Consider the following 25,537-nt stretch of genomic DNA (forward strand, 5'->3'; position numbering starts at 1 on the left):
GTCTGAATACTGACATGTCTGTACACATGTCAACAGCATCCCCGGCTAAGACTAAAATGGCGTCCATTTGGTCCGAAATGGCCGCTGTAGAGGAATATATCTGCATTTCAGGATGCGGTATACCTATTTTTGTGATTTTACTGTTTATTTAGTTTGATATCAGTGCTACGGAAAGGGGGTGATTTAAATTTTTAATTTTATTATATTTTTTACTAAATCTTAGACTCTCTATGGTATTTTAACCCTAGATGGTCTGATCGTCCCTACTGTATACTACTGTATTGCAGTGTATTGCGTTTTTACATAGGATTCAGTACAATGATCCAATGACTCATTGTAAGGAATCTTTGGAAACCAGGCAGACCCAAGGCTTTCATGGTAACTGATCACCGCTCCCCGATGATATAAGGGGAGTGGCGATCTCAACAAAGATGGCGGCACATTCTTCTTACATCCTTCACAGAAAGGGGTTAATGTCTGCCAATCCTGAATGGAAATCTTTAGTTGGTCATCCCTGTTATGCAAGTAGAAGAATCCAATTTCATGATTAATACAATAATATATATTCCTTTTTTTTTGTAACTGGGAAAAATAAATTAATTTCTTGATTATGTTTTTTTAGAAAACAAAATAGGTTCCCACAGACATTCCTCCACATCTCTTCGTGGTGAAATAGAAGATAATCGGTCACAGAGAACTAACTCGGGGAAGAAGCGATTTTCATGTCCTGAATGTGAGAAATGTTTTAGCCAGAAATCACATCTTGATAGACACAAAAAAAATCACTCAGGGGAGAAGCCATATTCATGTCCTGAATGTGGGAAATGTTTTACTGAAAAATCAAGCCTTGTTTACCACAGAAGAACTCACACAGGAGAGAAGCCATTCTCATGTAGTGAATGTGGGAAATGTTTTGGCCAGAAATCAGATCTTGTTAAACATCAGAGAACTCACACAGGGGAGAAGCCATTTTCATGTCCTGAATGTGGAAGATGTTTTAGAAAGAAACCCCATCTTGATGAACACAAAAGAACTCATACAGGGGAGAAGCCATATCCATGTAGTGAATGTGGGAAATGTTTTAACAGTAAATCAGGCCTTGTTGAACACCAGAATACACACACAGGAGAGAAGAGATTTTCATGTACCGAATGTAGAAAAAGTTTTAGTCAAAAATCACGTCTTGTTAAACATCAGAGAACTCACACAGGGGAGAAGCCATATTCATGTCCTGAATGTGGAAAATGTTTTAGCCAGAAACCGCATCTTGCTTGCCATCAGAGAAGTCACACAGGAGAGAAACCATTTTCATGTACTGAATGTGGAAAATGTTTTAGCCAGAAACCGCATCTTGTTTACCATCAGAGAAGTCACACAGGCGGGAACCCATTTTCATGTACTGAATGTGGGAAATGTTTCTTCCAGAAAACAGATCTTGTTAAACATCAGAGAACTCACACTGGAGAGAAGCCATTTTCATGTCCTGAATGTGGAAAATGTTTTAGTCAGAAATCACGTCTTGTTTACCATCAGAGAACTCACACGGGGGAGAAGCAATTTTCATGTACTGAATGTGGGAAAGGTTTTAGCCTGAAATCAGATCTTGATCAACACCAGAGAACTCACACATTGGGAGAAGCCTTTTTCATGCGCTGAATGAGGAATATGATTTGCAGAGGATTGCAGGATGATATTTTGCTTTTTCCAGTGCGGTATTAGCCTTTGATTTATGATTATGTGTTGTAAAGGTTTCCTGGTAATTACAATATAAAATGTTTCTTATGCATTTTTATAACTTGAATTTCAGAGTAGTAATTATATGCTTTAATAAAGTAAATGAGAATAAGGAGAATGTAGTGTATATGTAATATATATATATATATATATATAGCGGGATCTCCTAGAATAGTGCTGTCTCTATATTAATCATTGGAACTCCGGCCAGGCAGGAAAAGCTGCCGCTCGCCGAGAACTCCAGCGATCTCTCTCACTGTAGGCTGCATCTGACCTGCTCTGTGCTCTCTAGTGCTGCTTTAGAGTCACAGCAGCAGGCAGGCACTGTATGGCGATAGTGTTCCTCACTGTATGGCGATAGTGTTCCTCACTGTATGGGGGTAGTGTTCCTCACTGTATGGGGGTAGTGTTCCTCACTGTATGGCGGTAGTATTCCTCACTGTATGGGGGTAGTGTTCCTCACTGTATGGAGGTAGTGTTCCTCACTGTATGGGGGTAGTGTTCCTCACTGTATGGAGGTATTGTTCCTCACTGTATGGGGGTAGTGTTCCTCACTGTATGGGGGTAGGGTTCCTCACTGTATGGGGGTAGTATTCCTCACTGTATGGGGGTAGTATTCCTCACTGTATGGGGGTAGTATTCCTCACTGTATGGGGGTAGTGTTCCTCACTGTATGGGGGTAGTGTTCCTCACTGTATGGCGGTAGTGTTCCTGACTGTATGGGGGTAGTGTTCCTCACTGTATGGCGGTAGTGTTCCTCACTGTATGGGGGTAGTGTTCCTCACTGTATGGGGGTAGTGTTCCTCACTGTATGGCGGTAGTGTTCCTGACTGTATGGGGGTAGTGTTCCTCACTGTATGGCGGTAGTGTTCCTCACTGTATGGGGGTAGTGTTCCTCACTGTATGGGGGTAGTGTTCCTCACTGTATGGCGGTAGTGTTCCTCACTGTATGGGGGTAGTGTTCCTCACTGTATGGGGGTAGTGTTCCTCACTGTATGGGGGTAGTATTCCTCACTGTATGGGGGTAGTGTTCCTCACTGTATGGGGGTAGTGTTCCTCACTGTATGGCGGTAGTGTTCCTGACTGTATGGGGGTAGTGTTCCTCACTGTATGGCGGTAGTGTTCCTCACTGTATGGGGGTAGTGTTCCTCACTGTATGGGGGTAGTGTTCCTCACTGTATGGCGGTAGTGTTCCTCACTGTATGGGGGTAGTGTTCCTCACTGTATGGCGGTAGTGTTCCTCACTGTATAGGGGTAGTGTTCCTCACTGTATAGGGGTAGTGTTCCTCACTGTATGGGGGTAGTGCTCCTCACTGTATGGGGGTAGTGTTCCTCACTGTATGGAGGTAGTGTTCCTCACTGTATGGGGGTAGTGTTCCTCACTGTATGGAGGTAGTGTTCCTCACTGTATGGGGGTAGTGTTCCTCACTGTATGGCGGTAGTGTTCCTCACTGTATGGGGGTAGTGTTCCTCACTGTATGGAGGTAGTGCTCCTCACTGTATGGGGGTAGTGTTCCTTACTCTATGGGGGTAGTGTTCCTCACTGTATGGCGGGAGTGTTCCTCACTGTATGGGGGTAGTGTTCCTCACTGTATGGGGGTAGTGTTCCTCACTGTATGGGGGTAGTGTTCCTCACTGTATGGGGGTAGTGTTCCTCACTGTATGGGGGTAGTGTTCCTTACTGTATGGAGGTAGTGCCCCTCACTGTATGGGGGTAGTGTTCCTCACTGTATGGCTGTAGTGTCCGTCACTGTATGGCGGTAGTATACCTCACTGTATGGGGGTAGTGTTCCTCACTGTATGGGGGGAGTGTTCCTCACTGTATGGAGGTAGTGTTCCTCACTGTATGGGGGTAGTGTTCCTCACTGTATGGGGGTAGTGTTCCTTACTGTATGGAGGTAGTGTTCCTCACGGTATGGGGGTAGTGTTCCTCACTGTATGGAGGTAGTGTTCCTCACTGTATGGGGGTAGTGTTCATCACTGTATGAGGGTAGTGTTCCTCACTGTATGGGGGTAGTGTTCCTCACTGTATGGCGGTAGTGTTGCTCACTGTATGGAGGTAGTGTTCCTCACTGTATGGGGGTAGTGTTCCTCACTGTATGGGGGTAGTGTTGCTCACTGTATGGAGGTAGTGTTCCTCACTGTATGGGGGTAGTGTTGCTCACTGTATGGAGGTAGTGTTCCTCACTGTATGGGGGTAGTGTTCCTCACTGTATGGGGGTAGTGTTCCTCACTGTATGGGGGTAGTGTTCCTCACTGTATGGGGGTAGTGTTCCTCACTGTATGGGGGTAGTGTTCCTCACTGTATGGGGGTAGTGTTCCTCACTGTATGGGGGTAGTGTTCCTCACTGTATGGGGGTAGTGTTCCTCACTGTATGGGGGTAGTGTTCCTCACTGTATGGGGGTAGTGTTCCTCACTGTATGGGGGTAGTGTTCCTCACTGTATGGGGGTAGTGTTCCTCACTGTATGGAGGTAATGTTCCTCACTGTATGGGGGTAGTGTTCCTCACTGTATGGGGGTAGTGTTCCTCACTGTATGGCGGTAGTGTTCCTCACTGTATGGGGGTAGTGTTCCTCACTGTATGGGGGTAGTGTTCCTCACTGTATGGAGGTAGTGTTCCTCACTGTATGGGGGTAGTGTTCCTCACTGTATGGGGGTAGTGTTCCTCACTGTATGGGGGTAGTGTTCCTCACTGTGTGGCGGTAGTGTTCCTCACTGTGTGGCGGTAGTGTTCCTCACTGTATGGGGGTAGTGTTCCTCACTGTATGGGGGTAGTGTTCCTCACTCTATGGCGGTAGTGTTCCTCACTGTATGGGGGTAGTGTTCCTCACTGTATGGGGGTAGTGTTCCTCACTGTATGGGGGTAGTGTTCCTCACTGTATGGGGGTAGTGTTCCTCACTGTATGGGGGTAGTGTTCCTCACTGTATGGGGGTAGTGTTCCTCACTGTATGGGGGTAGTGTTCCTCACTGTATGGGGGTAGTGTTCCTCACTGTATGGGGGTAGTGTTCCTCACTGTATGGGGGTAGTGTTCCTCACTGTATGGGGGTAGTGTTCCTCACTGTATGGCGGTAGTGTTCCTCACTGTATGGGGGTCGTGGTCCTCACTGTATGGGGGTCGTGGTCCTCACTGTATGGGGATAGTGTTCCTCACTGTATGGGGATAGTGTTCCTCACTGTATGGCGGTAGTGTTCCTCACTGTATGGGGGTAGTGTTCCTCACTGTATGCAGGTAGTGTTCCTCACTGTATGGAGGTAGTGTTCCTCACTGTATGGAGGTACTGTTCCTCACTGTATGGGGGTAGTGTTCTTCACTGTACGGGGGTAGTGTTCCTTTCTGTACGGGGGTAGTGTTCCTCTCTGTACGGGGGTAGTGTTCCTCACTGTACGGGGGTAGTGTTCCTCACTGTACGGAGGTAGTGTTCCTCACTGTACGGGGGTAGTGCTCCTCACTGTATGGGGGTAGTGCTCCTCACTGTATGGGGGTAGTGTTCCTCACTGTATGGGGGTAGTGTTCCTCACTGTATGGTGGTAGTGTTCCTCACTGTATGGCGGTAGTGTCTCTGACTGGATGAGGGTAGTGTTCCTCACTGTATGGGGGTAGTGTTCCTCACTGTATGGGGGTAGTGTTCCTCACTGTATGGGGGTAGTGTTCCTCACTGTATGGGGGTAGTGCTCCTCACTGTATGGCGGTAGCGTTCCTCACTGTATGGGGGTAGCGTTCCTCACTGTATGGAGGTAGTGTTCCTCACTGTATGGCGGTAGTGTTCCTCACTGTATGGGGGTAGTGTTCCTCACTGTATGGGGGTAGTGTTCCTCACTGTATGGGGGTAGTGCTCCTCACTGTATGGCGGTAGTGTTCCTCACTGTATGGGGGTAGTGTTCCTCACTGTATGGAGGTAGTGTTCCTCACTGTATGGAGGTAGTGTTCCTCACTGTATGGGGATAGTGTTCCTCACTGTATGGGGATAGTGTTCCTCACTGTATGGGGATAGTGTTCCTCACTGTATGGGGATAGTGTTCCTCACTGTATGGCGGTAGTGTTCCTCACTGTATGGGGGTAGTGTTCCTCACTGTATGGGGGTAGTGTTCCTCACTGTATGGGGATAGTGTTCCTCACTGTATGGCGGTAGTGTTCCTCACTGTATGGGGGTAGTGTTCCTCACTGTATGGGGGTAGTGTTCCTCACTGTATGGGGGTAGTGTTCCTCACTGTATGGAGGTAGTGTTCCTCACTGTATGGAGGTAGTGTTCCTCACTGTATGGGGGTAGTGTTCCTCCCTGTATGGGGGTAGTGTTCCTCTCTGTATGGGGGTAGTGTTCCTCACTGTATGGGGGTAGTGTTCCTCACTGTATGGAGGTAGTGTTCCTCACTGTATGGAGGTAGTGTTCCTCCCTGTATGGGGGTAGTGTTCCTCCCTGTATGGGGGTAGTGTTCCTCTCTGTATGGGGGTAGTGTTCCTCACTGTATGGGGGTAGTGTTCCTCACTGTATGGGGGTAGTGTTCCTCTCTGTATGGGGATAGTGTTCCTCAATGTATGTCGGTAGTGTTCCTCACTGTATGGGGGTAGTGTTCCTCACTGTATGGAGGTAGTGTTCCTCACTGTATGGGGCTAGTGTTCCTCACTGTATGGAGGTAGTGTTCCTCACTGTATGGGGCTAGTGTTCCTCACTGTATGGAGGTAGTGTTCCTCACTGTATGGGGGTAGTGTTCCTCACTGGATGGGGGTAGTGTTCCTCACTGTATGGGGGTAGTGCTCCTCACTGTATGGTGGTAGTGTTCCTCACTGTATGGGGGTAGTGTTCCTCACTGTATGGGGATAGTGTTCCTCACTGTATGGGGGTAGTGCTCCTCACTGTATGGTGGTAGTGTTCCTCACTGTATGGGGGTAGTGTTCCTCACCGTATGGGGATAGTGTTCCTCACTGTATGGGGGTAGTGCTCCTCACTGTATGGTGGTAGTGTTCCTCACTGTATGGGGGTAGTGTTCCTCACCGTATGGGGATAGTGTTCCTCACTGTATGGAGGTAGTGTTCCTCACTGTATGGGGATAGTGTTCCTCACTGTATGGGGGTAGTGTTCCTCACTGTATGGGGATAGTGTTCCTCACTGTATGGGGATAGTGTTCCTCACTGTATGGGGGTAGTGTTCCTCACTGTATGGAGGTAGTGTTCCTCACTGTATGGGGGTAGTGTCCCTCACTGTATGGGGGTAGTGTTCCTCTCTGTATGGGGGTAGTGTTCCTCACTGTATGGGGGTAGTGTTCCTCACTGTATGGGGGTAGTGTTCCTCTCTGTATGGGGGTAGTGTTCCTCACTGTATGGGGGGGTAGTGTTCCTCTCTGTATGGGGGTAGTGATCCTCACTGTATGGGGGTAGTGTTCCTCACTGTATGGGGGTAGTGTTCCTCTCTGTATGGGGGTAGTGTTCCTCACTGTATGGGGGTAGTGTTCCTCACTGTATGGTGGTAGTGTTCCTCACTGTATGGTGGTAGTGTTCCTCACTGTATGGTGGTAGTGTTCCTCACTGTATGGGGGTAGTGTTCCTCTCTGTATGGGGGTAGTGTACCTCACTGTATGGGGGTAGTGTTCCTCTCTCTATGGGGGTAGTGTTCCTCACTGTATGGGGGTAGTGTTCCTCACTGTATGGAGGTAGTGTTCCTCACTGTATGGAGGTAGTGTTCCTCACTGTATGGGGGTAGTGTTCCTCACTGTATGGCGGTAGTATTCCTCCCTGTGTGGCGGTAGTGTCCCTCACTGTGTGGCGGTAGTGTCCCTCACTGTATGGCTGTTGGTCTTTCTATGGTGGTCTGTTAAAAATTTAAGACTAAATACCATGTTGCCACTTTGCGATGATTACATGGACTTTGGTTTGCAGTTTAGGCACGTGCATTGTACAAGTGCATTGGAGAAACATGGAGAAAGTACTAGAACCAAGATTACTACACAGATACAGTATTGGAACCATGGTTACTATGTAGATACATTACCACACCCGAGCTTACTACATGAATAAGTTACCACGACCAGGATTACCTAATAAAGAAGAATTTCGTATATACTTGGAGACTTTCATATATTGTGACCAGCGTGATCACCGTATGAGGAAGCACCCTACACATTAACCCCAGCCAAGAGTACTTCATAAGTGTGTTATGGAACCAGGCCTTCTACAAAGAAACCTCATCAGAACCAAGCTTACTACATTTATATAGGACCAGTATCAAGTTTACTGCATAGCTACAGGACCAAAAACAAGTGAGACAGACAGCTTTATACTTCACCAAATTTATCGCAGTGTCAATGCTGGGGGAAAAATGGATTTGCCATAAGACGGGTTCCATGTAGGTCGTTCTGTTAAAAAATAACAAGTCAGTAAAGAGGAGAGGATGACGATTTGTGATCTCATGAATGATACCAGCACTTTGTGATGAAGGGTCTAAGAATGGACAGCTGACAAAAAGACAGTGGGCCTTGAAACTAAACCTTCTAGCTGTCCCTGCTTGATTGCCTCAACGTTACATTACGTAGTAGGGACAACTACTTGACCATATCTACGCACAGGAGCAGAAACAGAGACAAAAAAAAGACAAAATGTACTGATGGAACACTACCCCCGCTTTTATAAGGGGCCAGTAGACCCTCACTAGTCCCACCAGGATTAGAAGGATTCTGATCATGGTACAGCCTGAGGAGGTACAGAGAATGAATGTCCTTGCCAGAGACCTATGTACGCTCCTCAGGGCCATAAGCCTTCCGAACAAAAACAAATATCGACGGAATTCTGGACCCTACAAATATCTAGAATCTCTTCCACTTCAAACTCCAATCCTCCCTAAAGTATAACTGGAGCTGGAGGATTAAACACTGGTATTACACATGAAACATACACTCACCGGCCTTTATTAGGTACACCATGCTAGTAACGGGTTGGACCCCCTTTTATCTTCAGAACTGCCTCAATTCTTCGTGGCATAGATTCAACAGGGTGCAGGAAGCATTCCTCAGAGATTTTGGTCCATATTGACATGATGGCATCACACAGTTGCCGCAGATTTGTCGGCTGCACATCCATGATGCAAATCTCCCGTTCCACCACATCCCAAAGATGCTCTATTGGATTGAGATCTGGTGACTGTGGAGGCCATTTGTGTCCAGTGACCTCATTGTCATGTTCAAGAAACCATTCTGAGATGATTCCAGCTTTATGACATGGCGCATTATCCTGCTGAAAGTAGCCATCAGATGTTGGGTACATTGTGGTCATAAAGGGATGGACATGGTCAGCAACAATACTCAGGTAGGCTGTGGCATTGTAACGATGCTCAATTGGTACCAAGGGGCCCAAAGAGTGCCAAGAAAATATTCCCCACACCATGACACCACCACCACCAGCCTGAACCGTTGATACAAGGCAGGATGGATCCATGCTTTCATGTTGTTGACGCCAAATTCTGACCCTACTATCCGAATGTCGCAGCAGAAATCGAGACTCATCAGACCAGGCAACGTTTTTCCAATCTTCTACTGTCCAATTTCGATGAGCTTGTGCAAATTGTAGCCTCAGTTTCCTGTTCTTAGCTGAAAGGAGTGGCACCCGGTGTGGTCTTCTGCTGCTGTAGCCCATCTGCGATGTACTGTGCGTTCAGAGATGCTCTTCTGCCTACCTTGGTTGTGACGGGTGGTGATTTGAGTCACTGTTGTCTTTCTATCAGCTCGAACCAGTCTGCCCGTTCTCCTCTGGCATCAACAAAGCATTTCCGCCCACAGAACTGCCGCTCACTGGATGTTTTTTCTTTTTCGGACCATTCTCTGTAAACCCTAGAGATGGTTGTGTGTGAAAATCCCAGTAGATCAGCAGTTTCTGAAATACTCAGACCAGCCCTTCTGGCACCAACAACCATGCCACGTTCAAAGGCACTAAAATCACCTTTCTTCCCCATACTGATGCTCGGTTTGAACTGCAGGAGATTGTCTTGACCATGTCTACATGCCTAAATGCACTGAGTTGCCGCCATGTGATTGGCTGATTAGAAATTAAGTGTTAACGAGCAGTTGGACAGGTGTACCTAATAAAATGGCCGGTGAGTGTACTTTTTTAAGAGTTTCGTGAAAAACATTGTGAATATGGAATGTGCTGGCCTGAATACAGAGAATTCCCGGGCTTTGCACATTACTACCGGCAGTTTATCCCGCATTTCTCCTCTCTTGTGTCTTTTATTTTGGCGCTCACCATGAAGGTCGCTCATCCTCCACTGAAGTGCTGAAGATGCCTTTGCCTCAACCCCAGGTCTCATACGGCCTGATACAGAGAAGCCTTTCCACCTGGAAGTTGATGCCTCTTTAGTAGGAGCTGGGGCGGTGCTCACCCAGAAAGGCCCCAAAGGCCGAACTCTCTCTAGCGGGTTTTTCTCTAAGACTTTCTCCTCTGCAGAGAGGAATTACTCCATAGGAGACCTACTGGCCATTAAACTTGCTCTGGAAGATTTGTGTTATCTTGTGGAGGAAGCTCAACATCCAGTCTGCGTATACACAGATCATAAGACTCTCGTTTATCTCAGTGCCTCAACCCACAGCAAGCCCGCTGGTTGCTCTTCTTTTCACGTTTATACCTGTTGATTAACTTCCCTCCTACTGAGAAGAATGTCAAGGCTGATGCCCTCTCTCGTGCCTCTGATTTCATTGGGGAAGAACCGGCCCAAGCAACTAATTATTGCTGCTCCAGTGGAACTTTGGCCGCTTCCTCCTGGCAAAACCCATATCTGGACTTCACTTCGAAAGTGGATATTGACTTGGGGACATTGCTTTCGTGTGGCTGGGCGCCCTGGAGTGCAGCGCTCTCTGTAGCCCTCATTTCCTATTTCTTTTAGTGGCCTGATCTGGTCAAAGATTTACAGGATTTTGTGGGCTTCTGCACTTCTTGTGCTTGTAATAAGCCATCTCGCCTCAAACCAGCTGGTCTACTACTACTATTACCAATAACCAGCCGGCCGTGGTCTTATTTGGCAATGTACTTCATCACAGATCTTACATCTTCCTCTGGGAATACCATCATCTGGGTGGTAACTGACCAATTCTCCAAGATGTCTCATTTTGGCCTCTGCCAGGTCTGCCGTCAGGCCCTCGCCTTGCCAGCCTGTTCTTCGCCCACATCTTCCAGCTACATGGAATTCCTGAGCACATCGCCTCTGACCAGGGAGTCCAGTTTGTTTCCCGATTTTGGCATGTTCTCTGCAGTCAATTTCAAAGTAAAGTTGGATTTCTCCATTGCGTACCACCCTCAGTCCAATGGACAAGTAGAGAGAGTTACCCAGACTATGGGATGTTACCTCCATCAGTTTGTTTCTGCCTGTAAAGACGACTGGTCCACTCTGCTAATGTGGGCAGAATTATCCTATAATTCCCTGGATTCCAAATCTGCCGGCTCCGGCCCTTTATCATTGTCTATGGACAGCATCCTCATCCACCTCTTTCGCTGTCGGTGACTTTCGACGTTCCTGCCGTGAAGGAGTTGGTCATGGATCTAAAGTCCATCTGGGAACAGACTTGTCTCACCCTTCTTCAGGCATCTGCCTGAACTAAAACCCAGGCTGTCAAAAAGCTCAGGCCCCCTCCGATCTTCTCTCCGGGGGATGAAGTTTGGCTGTCATCCAGGTATGTCCGGCTGAAGATACCCAGCTACAAGCTCGGTCCTTGCTTCCTGGGCCCGTTCGAGGTATTGAAACGTATTAATCCTGTGACTTACAAGCTTTGTCTTCCACCCAACATGCGCATCCCAAATTCCTTCCACGTCTCCCTGCTCAAACCTGTCATCCTGAATTGCTTCTCCTGGCAAGTACCTCCTCCTGAAGCGGATGCTACTGACGTCTTCGAGGTGAAAGAAGTCCTTGATATGAAGATGGTCAGAAGGAAGCGATTCTATTTTGTCAACTTGTCGTCCAGTCCGGAGGATAGGTCATAAGAGCCCAAGGACAACATCCTCGATCGTGTTCTTCTGCACTGGGCCCCTGCGACCCATATCCCCATGGCCGTCGGATGGGATGTGCTGACAGCACGATGACCGTTTCAAATGCCTCGAGGAATTTGAGCGTATCTTCCAGGGGGAGCAGTCGTGCTCTCACAATGATTAACATGGTTTCCTGGTAACTGCTGGAGGCACTTCCAGGTGGCCCACAGGAGGTAGGGAGGTAGAGCAAGAAGTCCTCCCACCAAGGGGTGGAGCTTGGGTACTTTCCACCTGAGGCGGGTTTAATTCTCTCCTCAGACTTCATGCAGGATTCGCGCCATTCACAGGGGGTGGAGCTTAGCAGCCTGAGTTTCCCACCAGTAAGGATTTTGGCGGGCTGGAATTTCTCGCTGTGTAGCACAGTCTTTTGAAGGGATTAACGCTTTTAGCGGTGCAGCGACAGTTGAAACAGAGCCGACACAGTTCTTTGCAGGGATTAACCTCGTCGGTGCTGGAACAGAGCTCTACAGCACGTATTAGCAATAAAACACAGTCTTTCTTGTAAAGCACAATCACTTAGGCCGTAACCCGGATGGCAGCAGGGTTAGGGAGCACAGTCTTTTAAAACAGCAGTTCAAAGTGCTAGTATAAGGCACAGAAGCAAATATCCAGTTCGTGGCGCCACTTGCAACATCCCCCATCAGGGCCGAGCCTTCTCTTGTGGGCCTGGAGGCCGCCGGGCCCCTGAATACCAGAGTGGCTGGCGATTGCGGCCTAGGGCGTGCTGTTGTCACGGTGCTTGGTATGGGGACCAGAGGGCTGTCCTAAAGCCTGGCAGGTCTCCAACAGGTGGTGTGTGCAAGAAATTAGGAGGAAGAGGCTGAGGTACTGTTTTCTCCCTGGGGCAACCCCTGTGTGTCATATGAGCCCCTGGGTAATGGTTGAGGAAGCCCGTGGTGGTAGACAGCTGTATACAGGGATCAGAAGGAGGCAATGTTGTGCAAATCAACTTACGGTTCTTTATTGAACAGCAGATAGCAGGCAATGGGCCAGAACGGTCAAACAGCAGATTCGGATTTTGGTTACTGGAGTGGTCATGGAGAGTGGCCTGCAGGAGTAGTGCACCAGCTTGGTAGTAGATGCAGGCTGGGATAGTTGAGATGGAACTGTGTCCAAACTGTGGAAGCTGCAGCTCTGGGTTAGAGTCTCCTGACTCAGTTCCTGGTATCTGTGACAGAACTGAAGGCGTTCTGCACATTTACTTACCCGGTCCCGCGGAGTACACGAAAGTATCGCGATTCACTAAGATTGTGCGCCCGATATCCTGCATGTGTCGCTTCCCGGCTCAGGTCCGACAAAGTTCACCTTCTTCTTCCTGGTGTATGTAAGTGCATTGTCTTGCAACAGAATTTGAAAGTTAAATCCGGCGCTCTAAATCTATTGGATCATCCGACGGTCTGTCCCCAATTTTTGATGCATGAAAGCCATGCAGCTGCGCCAAGATATTATTGCATGTGACACATTACCAGCGCAGACCCCTGTTAAATACCTGTCAAAGCTGCACAAATACCGACAAAAGTGCGATCCGCGACCCTTACTAAATAAGCCCCACTGTCTCTCTGTTCACTCTGACCATGTTCTAAGACAATGAGGTAAAAACAGACCATGTGCTCCCACTGCACAGGGGTTTTATACAGGTGGTAGCACCTCTCCAATCACACTCCAGTTTACAATACAGCCACATAATTGGATAACATCTCACATCTATTTAACTGTTGCCTTTCCAGGCAGAGGCTACAGCTGCAATTTACCTAAGTTCTCCTGGCATTATCCTCTGGGTGAGTTGTGCAGACTCACTGGATAGATCCTGACATGGAGAGGACGCTGTTCGCAACGACCACCATGTCTATTCGTTGGCAGGGGTGTTGCATATGTAGCTGTGTATATATATATATATATATATATATATATATATATATATATATATATATATATACACTCACCAGCCACTTTATTAGGTACACCAGTCCAACTGCTCGTTAACACTTAATTTCTAATCAGCCAATCATATGGCGGCAGCTCAGTGCATTTAGGCATGTAGACATGGTCAAGACAATCTCCTGCAGTTCAAACCGAGCATCAGTATGGGAAAGAAAGGTGATTTGAGGCCTTTTAACGTGGCATGGTTGTTGGTGCCAGAAGGGCTGGTCTGAGTATTTCAGAAACTGCTGATCTACTGGGATTTTCACGCACAACCATCTCTAGGGTTTACAGAGAAAGGTCCGAAAAAGAAAAAACATCCAGTGAGCGGCAGTTCTGTGGGCGGAAATGCCTTGTTGATGCCGGAGGAGAACGGGCAGACTGGTTCAAGCTGATAGAAAGGCAACAGTGACTCAAATCACCACCCGTTACAACCAAGGTAGGCAGAAGAGCATCTCTGAACGCACAGTACGTCGAACTTTGAGGCAGATGGGCTACAGCAGCAGAAGACCACACCGGGTGCCACTCCTTTCAGCTAAGAACAGGAAACTGAGGCCTGGTCTGATGAGTCTCGATTTCTGCTGCGACATTCGGATGGTAGGGTCAGAATTAGGCGTCAACAACATGAAAGCATGGATCCATCCTGCCTTGTATCAACGGTTCAGGCTGGTGGTGGTGGTGTCATGGTGTGGGGAATATTTTCTTGGCACTCTTTGGGCCCCTTGGTACCAATTGGTTGCTGACCATGTCCATCCCTTTATGACCACAATCATAATCTCAGACTGGTTTCTAGAACATGACAACGAGGTCACTGGACTCAAATGGCCTCCACAGTCACCAGATCTCAATCCAATAGAGCATCTTTGGGATGTGGTGGAACGGGAGATTCGCATCATGGATGTGCAGCCGACACATCTGCGGCAACTGTGTGATGCCATCATGTCAATATGGACCAAAATCTCTGAGGAGCTTCCAGCACCTTGTTGTATCTATGCCACGAAAAATTGAGGCAGTTCTGAAGGCAAAAAGGGGTCCAACCCGTTACTAGCATGGTGTACCTAATAAAGTGGCCGGTGAGTATATATATATATATATATAGTGTGTGTCTCTGTATACAGTGTAGGTGTGGGGTGTATATATGACTATGTATACAGTATAGTTGTAGGATGTATATATGACTATGTATGTAGCTGTATATATATGTCTCTGTATACAGTATAGGCGTGGGGTGTATATATGACTATGTATACAGTATAGTTGTAGGATGTATATATGACTATGTATGTAGCTGTATATATATGTCTCTGTATACAGTATAGGTGTGGGGTGTATATATGACTATGTATGTAGCTGTATATATATGTCTCTGTATACAGTATAGGTGTGGGGTGTATATATGACTATGTATGTAGCTGTATATATATGTCTGTATACAGTATAGGTGTGGGGTGTATATATATATATATGTCTCTGTATACAGCATAGGTGTGGGGTGTATATATCACTATGTAGCTGTATATATGTCTCTGCATACAGTATATGTGTGGGGTGTATATATAACTATGTATGTAGCTGTATATATATGTCTGTATACAGTATAGGTGTGGGGTGTGTATATATATATATATATATATATATATATGTCTCTGTATACAGTATAGGTGTAGATAGATGTAAGTCTCTGTCCTCCCCTTCTCCTCTATACACACTGCTGCTTCCTGTTCTTCGGGAGCCCCGCCCCTCAGTGACATCACACTGCCTGGGTCACATGACTAGTGGATAGTGAGCAGGCGGCTCCGCCCCTCAGTGACATCACACTCCCCGGGTCACATGACTAGTGGATAGTGAGCAGGAGACGTGTGTGAGGTAGAGAGTGTCCTGCACTGCGGAGAGAAGAGGTAAGTGACCAGAGGAGGGACTACAACTCCCAGCATGCTACAGGAGCACACACACTATATGGAGGGACTACAACTCCCAGCATGCTCCCGGAGCACACACACACACTATATGGAGGGACTACAACTCCCAGCATGCTCCAGGAGCACACACACATACTATATGGAGGGACTACAACTCCCAGCATGCTCCAGGAGCACACACACACTATATGGAGGGACTGCAACTCCCAGCATGCTCCAGGAGCACACACACTATATGAAGATACTACAACTCCCAGCATGCTCCAGGAGCACACACACTATATGGAGGGACTACACCTCCCAGCATGCTCCAGGAGCACACACACTTTATGGAGGGACTACACCTCCCAGCATGCTCCAGGAGCACACACACTATATGGAGGGACTACAACTCCCAGCATGCTCCAAGAGCGCACACACTATATGGAGGGACTGCAACTCCCAGCATGCAGCAGGATTGGATAATGAGTGGGAGGGTGGGGGTTGTAGTCCCTCTGGGGGTCTCCAGGACAGGGAGGAATCTGGATGTAGATGGAGATTACAATGTGAGGTCCTGTAATTCTTCTTGTCTGAGCAGATGATTGGATGTGACATTATATAGAAGCGGCTCCTGTATCCGGTGTACGAGGTGCAGGGGGACAGATGCTGCCGGGGCCTCACACATCTGCATTCAGCATCTTCCACCTGCTCTGCGTGACTGGCGGCCAGGGTGCGGACACTACTCTGCGTGACTGGTGATCAGGGTGCGGACACTGCTCTGCGTGACTGGTGGCCAGGGTGTGGACACTACTCGGCGTGACTGGCGGCCAGGGTGCGGTCACTACTCTGCGTGACTGGTGGCCAGGGTGCGGTCATTATTCTGCGTGACTGGCGGCCAGGGTGTGGTCACTACTCGGCGCGACTGGCGGCCAGGGTGCGGACACTATTCTGCGTGACTGGTGGCCAGGGTGCGGTCAATGCTCTGCGTGACTGGCGGCCAGGGTGCGGTCACCAATCTGCGTGACTGGCGGCCACGGTGCGGTCACTACTGGGCGTGGCTGGTGGCCAGGGTGCGGTCACTGCTCTGCGTGACTGGCGGCCAGGGTGCGGTCACTGCTCTGCGTGACTGGCGGCCAGGTTGTGGTCACTACTCGGCGTGACTGGCGGCCAGAGTGCGGTCACCGCTCTGCGTGACTGGCGGCCAGGGTGCGGACACTATTCTGCGTGACTGGCGGCCAGGGTGTGGTCACTACTCAGCGTGACTGGCGGCCAGGGTGCGGACACTATTCTGCGTGACTGGCGGCCAGGGTGTGGTCACTACTCAGCGTGACTGGCGGCCAGGGTGCGGACACTATTCTGCGTGACTGGTGGCCAGGGTGCGGACACTATTCTGCGTGACTGGCGGCCAGGGTGCGGACACTATTCTGCGTGACTGGCGGCCAGGGTGCGGACACTATTCTGCGTGACTGGCGGCCAGGGTGCGGTCACTGCTCTGCGTGACTGGTGGCCAGGGTGTGGTCACTACTCAGCGTGACTGGCGGCCAGAGTCCAGTAACTGCTCTTTATGACTGGCGGCCAGGGTGCGGTCACTACTGGGCGTGGCTGGCGGCCAGGGTGCGGTCACTACTCTGCGTGACTGGTGGCCAGGGTGCGGTCATTGCTCTGTGTGGCTGGCGGCCAGGGTGCGGTCATTGCTCTGCGTGGCTGGCGGCCAGGGTGCGGTCATTGCTCTGCGTGGCTGGCGGCCAGGGTGCGGTCACTATTCTGTCTAGCAGGCGGCCAGGTTTGCATGACACTGGAGAAGCTTGGATGACTATAAAACAGAGAAAAGTCATCTTTGTGCAAAAAATGTCTGGAAATTTATTTAGACTAGAGAATTCAAAAATCCTTCTTTTATTTAAAATAAAAAATGCACGTTCGGCCATGTTCCTCTCGGGGCTTATGACGGCCTCCATTCAAGCATATTGTGGGCCCCATACCATTTGTACAGGGATGGGACAGGGTAAGTCCTCTCTAGACAGTAGTCAGTGTCTGACAATCTCCTCATGGTGGTTACACCACCAGAATCTTATCAGGAGCCTCCAAGGTTCCACACAGTTTCTGTAGTCTCCACATAGTTTGGAGCCAGTCTATCAGCAATCAGTCCTCAAACATCAGAGCACATTACAGCCCCTCATACCAAAAATTGGGAGAGAATACCTGGAAATGCAACACTATTGGATGTAAGCACACAAAGGAATGTAGAACCATTGGCTGTCTTCACATAAACAAAATGCCCCGGTGTTTGGCTCGCCCGGAGAATCTGGATGATGGGCTGCAGGTTTCCCGGCAGTGCAGCTGGAGGGTGTGGCTTACATCATATATTAGGATATGATGCAGCAGCGAATGATAAATATCCCACATTATGTTTTTCTACCTCTACGTTCTGTTCAAATGCTATCCAGTCAGTACAGAACCTCTGACCCTATGTCCTTCAACAGGAGCAGAGACTAAATCCACAGTAGCAATCCTGGTTACGAAGAGGCTGCTGAAACTCTGTAATTTGCAGACGACTGCTGATTTATTTTTTCTGGTATATTTAAGAAATGGTATACAAATAAATATATAATAAATGGTATATATAATTATGGGTACTGTATGTACTATAATTTATTTGTGTTTTGATGAATATATATTATTTAGGAGCTTGGTTATCCACGTGACATTATACTGTAAGTGACTGTGGTATATTTAGGGGCACAGTGTGGAGATCTGAAGAAATCTGGCAGCAGATTTAACAGGAATAAGTAATGGTCCAGTGAAATCCTCTGCCCAACAGAACAATAGGCGCTTGCCACTTCTGACTGTGTCCCTGCCTGAACTACTATCATGTGTAGTAGTGTTATCAGCATTTTTTAAGAGCTAATTATAAAAACTGCAAATAATTCTCATACACAATAGAAGTGAGGAGTCAAAAAGTCCAGTGACTCCTATAGTGATGGCGAACCTTTTAGTGGCCGAGTGCCCAAACTACAACCAAGACCCACTTATTTATCGCAAAGTGCCAACACAGAAATTTAATTTGTGTTTTATACCCCATAATAATTGCACCCTGAGGAAACCAATAAAGCAAAAAATAAAAGAAATTTGGATGATCATTGTAGCTTCCTTCCAGGATCCCCTAAACAAGAAGAATTGTGTGGGCTGGAGCTACGATGATAATCCAGATCTGTCCACACCTTCCCACTCCTCCAGTAGTCCCAGGTCGAGCTGTCACCTTATTATAGCTCTGTGCACAGCAAGTCCTGGGCTGTCTGGGACTGCAGGAAGATACCTGGAGTCATCTCTGGTGATGGCCTGAGAGCCCACAGAAAGGTTCACCACCACTGCCCTATAGTTTACACAATGTCTTACATTTTTTTCATCATGTCCCTTAGATACAGGACTCTATTTCTCTCAAAGATGATCCTTTCCATCAATGATCCACCAGGGATCCGGGAGAAGGACAGAGAGCAGATGGCGGCCAGGATCCTGGAGCTCACCCTGGAGATGATCTCCTTGATAACCGGAGAGGTGAGAGTCTCCCAGGACACGGCTCTTATCTCTAGGAATAACAGCGGGAAATGACTGGAGAGGTGAAGGATTCTTAGGATCTATGTAGTGATCAGTGTCTCCCCATACACAGGATTACACAGTAGTGAAGAAGTCGTCTGGTGAGTGTGTGACCCCCCGTGTGTCAGGAGGATGGACCCAGAGCCCCATCACCGAGCCTCCACCTCATTCACTGATACATGAGCAGAAGATCCTAGAACTTACCTCCAGGATCACTGAGCTGCTGAGCGGAGAGGTGAGCGCTGCCGGGAATGCTGGGACATTGTACAATAACACAAGGGAGGGGTCTGGGTGATGACTGTGTCATTGTGGGTGTCAGGTTCCTATAAGGTGTCAGGACGTCACTGTCTATTTCTCCATGGAGGAGTGGGAGTATATAGAAGGACACAAGGACCAGTACAAGGACATCATGATGGAGGACCACCAGCCCCTCACATCACCAGGTAAGAGGAGACCTTCCTGATTATAGAGGACAGAGCAGGTGTGAGGTCACCTCCTCCATCATCTCCTCATCACATATAGACAATGTATCAGTCACTGTGTATATTTCCTATAGATGGATCCAGTCAGAGAAATCCACCAGAGAGATGTCCCAGTCCTGGAGATTCCCGGGATATTACACAGGAACCAGAGAGATGTCCCAGTCCTGAAGATTCCCGAGATATTAAAGAGGAACCAGAGAGATGTCCCAGTCCTCTATATTTCCATATTGTTAAAGAGGAGCCGGAGGAGAACGTCCCACTGGATCATCAGGTAGGTGGAGCTGAGGTTCCTGTGAATCCTCTATAGATGGATGTAATGAAGCTACTGACCTTCTCCAGCAGCAGTGGGTGGAGGGTCTATGGGGAGATGGTGATATAGTTTCTATAAGGTTGTGATAAAATCCTGTGCCATTAAACTTACAGTCCAGAGCAAGAGAAGTGAATAATCTAGGACATGTTGTCCATGAGCGCCATCTACACCTTAGTTTTAAGCAGTAATAAAACCGTAATATTGATGTTAGTGGGTAAAAAATTTGGATGAATGTCCCGCAGCTCCCACAGGCTTCTGTCCATCACTTGGATATAAGAGAATCTCTGGATACATTTCCTTGTTTTCTCAGGTCCTTCATGTTGGATCTTTCCAGGAAAGTTGTGGTGGAAGGAGGAGCGGAGAGGAAATCCCCTCATCAGTGACAGAGGAGGGTAAGAGCCTTTCATGTATCTTGTCGTTTAACCCCTTAACTGCAGCTTATACTGCCATATACTGTAGTATGGCAGTATATGATAGGATCAATCAGACAACCTAGGGTTAAAGTACCCTAGGGGGTCTGAAAAATTGAAAAAAAAATAAAACCAAAAAAATTAAGAATTCAATTCACCCTCTACCCCTAGAAACTGATATAAATAAACAATAAAAATCATTTTAGATATTGCCGAATCCCAAAATATCCGATCTATCGATATATAATAACGGTTACTCCTGGCGTTTATCCCTGTGTTGGAAAATAGCGCCCAAAGTCAAAGTATTTTGCTAAATACTAAAAAAATTCTATAAAAAGTTATCAAAAGGGTGTACAGTCCTCAAACCGGCAGCATTGAAAACGTCATTTAAAGTCTAAAAAAAAAATGACACCGCCCACAGCTCCGTGCACCGAAGTATGAAAAAGATATTAGCGTCAGAAGATGGGAAGATGGCGAAATGAAGGATTTTTTTTTTATTTTTTTTTTGTACAGGAGCGTTTAATTTTTGTTAATGCATGAAACATTATAAAACCCATATAAATGCTTTATCACCGTGATGACACCGACCCAAAGAATGAAGTAGTTATCTCACTTGGGGGCTCAGAGAAAGACGTAAAATCCAAGCCCACGAGATAACGGCACGTTCAATTTTTTTCATCAATTTCACCGCATTTGGAATTGTTTTCCCGCTTCCCAGAACATTTATATAGGTTTTATTGTGTTTTAATACGCTCCCCGATGATATAAGGGGGGTGGCGATGTCAGCAAAGATGGCGGCACCCTCTTCTTACATCCTTCATAGAAAGGGGTTAATGTCTGCCAATCCTGAATGGAAATCTTTAGTTGGTCATCCCTGTTATGCAAGTAGAAGAATCCAATTTCATGACTTAATATTAATACATTAATATAAGTGATTCCTTTATTTTTTTTTTTTTTTTTTTTTTTTTTGTAACTGGGAAAAATAAATTAATTTCTTGATTATGTTTTTTAGAAAACAAAAGAGGTTCCCACGGACATTCCTCCTCATCTCTTTGTGGTGAAATAGAAGATAATCGGTCACAGAGAACTAACTCTATTGAACTAACATGTAGTGAATGTGGGAAATGTTTTAGCCAGAAAGCACATCTTGTTAAACATCAGAGAACTCACACAGGGGAGAAGCCATTTTCATGCACTGAATGTGGGAGATGTTTTACCCAGAAAGCCCATCTTGTTTACCATCAGAGAACTCACACAGGAGAGAAGCCATTTTCATGTACTGAATGTGGCAAATGTTTTACCCAGAAAACAGATCTTGTTAAACACCAGAGAATTCACACAGGGGAGAAACCATTTTCATGCCCTGAATGTGGGAAATGTTTTAACCAGAAATCACACCTCGGTAAACACCAAAAAATTCACACAGGGGAGAAGCCATTTTCATGTGCTGAATGTGGGAAATGTTTTTCATATAAATCAGATCTTGAAAATCATTACAGATTTCACTCAGGGGAGAAGCCATATTCATGTACTGAATGTGGAAAATGTTTTACTGAAAAATCAAGCCTTGTTTACCACAGAAGAACTCACACGGGTGAGAAGCCATTCTCATGTAGTGGATGTGGGAAATGTTTTGGCCAGAAATCAGATCTTGTTAAACATCAGAGAACTCACACAGGGGAGAAGCCGTTTTCATGTCCTGAATGTGGCAAATGTTTTAGAAACAAACCCCATCTTGATGAACACAAAAGAACTCATACAGGGGAGAAGCCATATCCATGTAGTGAATGTGGGAAATGTTTTAACAGTAAATCAGGCCTTGTTGAACACCAGAATACACACACAGGAGAGAAGAGATTTTCATGTACGGAATGTGGGAAATGTTTTGGTCATAAATCACATCTTGTTAAACATCAGAGAATTCACACAGGGGAGAAGCCATTTTCATGTCCTGAATGTGGAAAATGTTTTAGCCAGAAACCGCATCTTGTTTCCCACCAGAGAAGTCACACAGGGGAGAAGCCATTCTCATGTAGTGAATGTGGGAAGTGTTTTGGCCAGAAATCAGATCTTGTTAAACATCAGAGAACTCACACAGGGGAGAAGCCGTTTTCATGTCCTGAATGTGGCAAATGTTTTAGAAACAAACCCAATCTTGATGAACACAAAAGAACTCATACAGGGGAGAAGCCATATCCATGTAGTGAATGTGGGAAATGTTTTAACAGTAAATCAGGCCTTGTTGAACACCAGAATACACACACAGGAGAGAAGAGATTTTCATGTACCGAATGTGGGAAATGTTTTGGTCATAAATCACATCTTGTTAAACATCAGAGAATTCACACAGGGGAGAAGCCATTTTCATGTCCTGAATGTGGAAAATGTTTTAGCCAGAAACCGCATCTTGTTTCCCACCAGAGAAGTCACACAGGGGAGAAGCCATTTTCATGTACTGAATGTAGGAAATGTTTTGGTGCTAATTCAATTCTTTTACAACATTTGAGAATTCACACAGGGGAGAAGCCATATTCATGCAATCAATGTGGAAAAAGTTTTCACCAGAAATCAAATCTTTTACAACATCTGAGAATTCACAGGGGAGAAGCCATTTTCATGTCCTGAATGTGGAAGATGTTTGGCCTTTGTATCAAATCTGGTCAGACATAAGAGAAGCCACACAGGGAGGAGGGACCTCTGCTGATGTTTGCATCATACATGTTATCTAAAAGCTCATTAACATGGGAAGTTCATTGGGCCAAACATTATGAAAAGTGTTTCTACAAAGAGGTTTCATACGACTTCATCCTTCTACTTTCTTCCCTGAATAGAGCTGAAGTAGCGCTGTGCTGGGAATCCAGACCCTGGGTTATGCACAGGAAAGTTACTTTAGGTTTGAACTGAAGTCGAATTTGTATGTAAGTTGGAACTGGTATATTCTGTATAGTGTAAATTCAGTTTTCAGAGATTATGGGTAATCGAGCAGGCTTGCACATTCTCTCCGATACAAGTGTCCTTCATTACCTGTGATCTCAGATAGAAGAGGTTTGCAGGATGATACTTTGCTTTTTCCAGTGCCTTTGATTTGTGATTATGTGTTGTAAAGGTTTCCTGGTAATTACAATATAAAATGTGTCTTATGCATTTTTATTACTTGAATTTCAGTGTAAAATTATATGCTTTAATAAAGTAATGTAGATAACACATCGGCGCAAACTATAACTGTGTTTGATGGGGTTCTTCTTAAAGAAGCAATGCCTGCGCTGGCTATAAAAGTATAAATATATGTGCGTGTATTACGTATAGTAGACGAGACTCCTTGCACCAATGTTATATCTAAGGTGACCGGCAGAGCCCTAACCTGTAGGTGTTGTGCCTTCTTTTAGCAGAGGGTAAAGTTGACTGCTGGCAGAGTCCAATCCCAGTAGGCTCCCGAGGGTCAAGTAGATGTACTTAGTGGTGCATTCTCTCCGAGTCCAAGTTTGCGTTGTACAACGCTGATGCTCCCTGTAATAACCCACATGGTGGCAGATCAGTAGAAAAGCCCCGGCCGGCGGCTTCACTGAATCTGACTGACAGGCGAATGTACCTTTGACGTCACCCTAGGTACCGATAGTCTGAAGAGACAAGAAGAGGTTTCCACTGACGCGTTATCGAAAGCTGCGGTTTTCCTCCTCGGGGTTGGATTCCTGGTCCCGTTGATGGAATTTTTACAGATTCCGTAAGTATTGTACTCATCCGTCGTTAGAGGAAGATGTTGTATCCATATTGTTGTGGTTATTCGGGCATCAAGTCGTTTCTATTATTCTACTATTCACAAGAAGGAATTGTCGATAATCTCTCTGAGGAATTCTTTCAGGGATTCTCCCCCCCCCCCCCCCCGGCCCAAATAAAGATGATGTCATCTAAGAATCTACATATTTTACGGGATTAAAAAACAAATTTGCTAAATGGTCTCTTAAAATGTGCAAGTGTTCAATTAAAAGGTTGGTAGATAAGTCTATTCCAAATATAGGGCTTCCTTTAATGTGTCCATCATGTTTCTCCCGAAAGTGTTGTGATAGGGGATGGCCATCAAATAGTTTTTTCTATATTTTTCAGGTGTTCTTTTACCCTTATGACGAGTTTTCTCTTAGTCCGTCCAATATATCTATTTCCACCAGGACATTGTATACAGTAGATAACCCCTTTCGTGTTACAACTAATGTGAACGAGTTATCACAAAATGTGTGTATTATAGATCGGGCACGGGTATTTTTGCATTGTATTTTTACAGTGTCTACAGGGGTAAAAACCTGGCTGTTTTAGAAAGTTATTAAAGGGGTTACCCGGGTATAAAAATTTACTTAGGACCGGGCTGGGGCAGGCTGTTTAAAAATACCTCCTCCGGCGCCTCTTATGTCCCACTCCGAGGTCCCTTCGATCCGCGCCCCTGTTTGTTTACAGGGGCACGGAAGCCGCGCACACGGAGCTTCCGGCCGGCGAGGTGGCCGGCTCCTTCCATCCGTCCCTATCTCTCAGCGTTGTAAGCGCTGTGAGATGGTGTCGGACGGGAGCTTCCGGCCACCAGGAAGTTCCCTGTGCGTCCTTGTAAACAAACCGGCACACAGATGAGACTGACCGCGGCTCGGGACATCGGCGGCGCCGGACGAGATAAGTACATGTTTATTATGTTTAACTAGCCCTCCCCAGCCCGGCCATAAGTAAATTTTTATACCCGGATAACCCCTTTAATATCGGTGTGCTCTCTCCGTGCTTGGTTTTCTTTCTATTCTGTATAGTAGGTGAAATCATATTCCCCAAATTTTGTGATTTTTCTAAACACAAACTTTGGGGTTTTTTGCGAAGATGTTCACCTATAATTTTATCCTATGACAATATACTCCAGTGTTTCTGAAAGATCCGTACGAAAAAAAAAATTGGCTTTGGAAAATCGTGTGATTATTGGAATTTTCGGAATATCATTATGAACACCTGGGTGAGTTTCTGGTATGTTCTTCTCGTTGGTCAACAGTCGCAAATCTCTAGAGGTGCTAGCTCTACTCATGGAGTCTATTTCATATCCTTTCTGAATAAACCTGTTTTCTAGGGTATCAAAAAATCGTCCAATTCTGTACAATTTCTTTGATGTCGCAAGTATTGGCTCTTTGGAATGTTGTTCAGCCCTTTAGGTAAATGACAGATGTCCT

At 46.5% G+C, this 25,537-nt stretch overlaps 1 protein-coding gene across 1 annotated transcript in view; it reads left to right on the forward strand.

Annotated features, from left to right (window-relative positions):
- The window catches only part of LOC140119967 (uncharacterized), a 37,419-nt gene extending 13,867 nt beyond the window's left edge, over positions 1-23,552 (forward strand). Inside the window, 3 exon segments of the mRNA XM_072139401.1 lie at positions 623-1,562; positions 21,455-22,945; positions 22,947-23,552. Coding sequence (XP_071995502.1) covers positions 623-1,562; positions 21,455-22,945; positions 22,947-23,052 — 2,537 coding nt within the window. The 3' untranslated portion in view covers positions 23,053-23,552.
- The last annotated feature ends 1,985 nt before the right edge of the window (positions 23,553-25,537 follow it).

This window comes from Engystomops pustulosus, chromosome 2, assembly GCF_040894005.1.
Source record: "Engystomops pustulosus chromosome 2, aEngPut4.maternal, whole genome shotgun sequence".
NCBI lineage: Eukaryota > Metazoa > Chordata > Amphibia > Anura > Leptodactylidae > Engystomops > Engystomops pustulosus.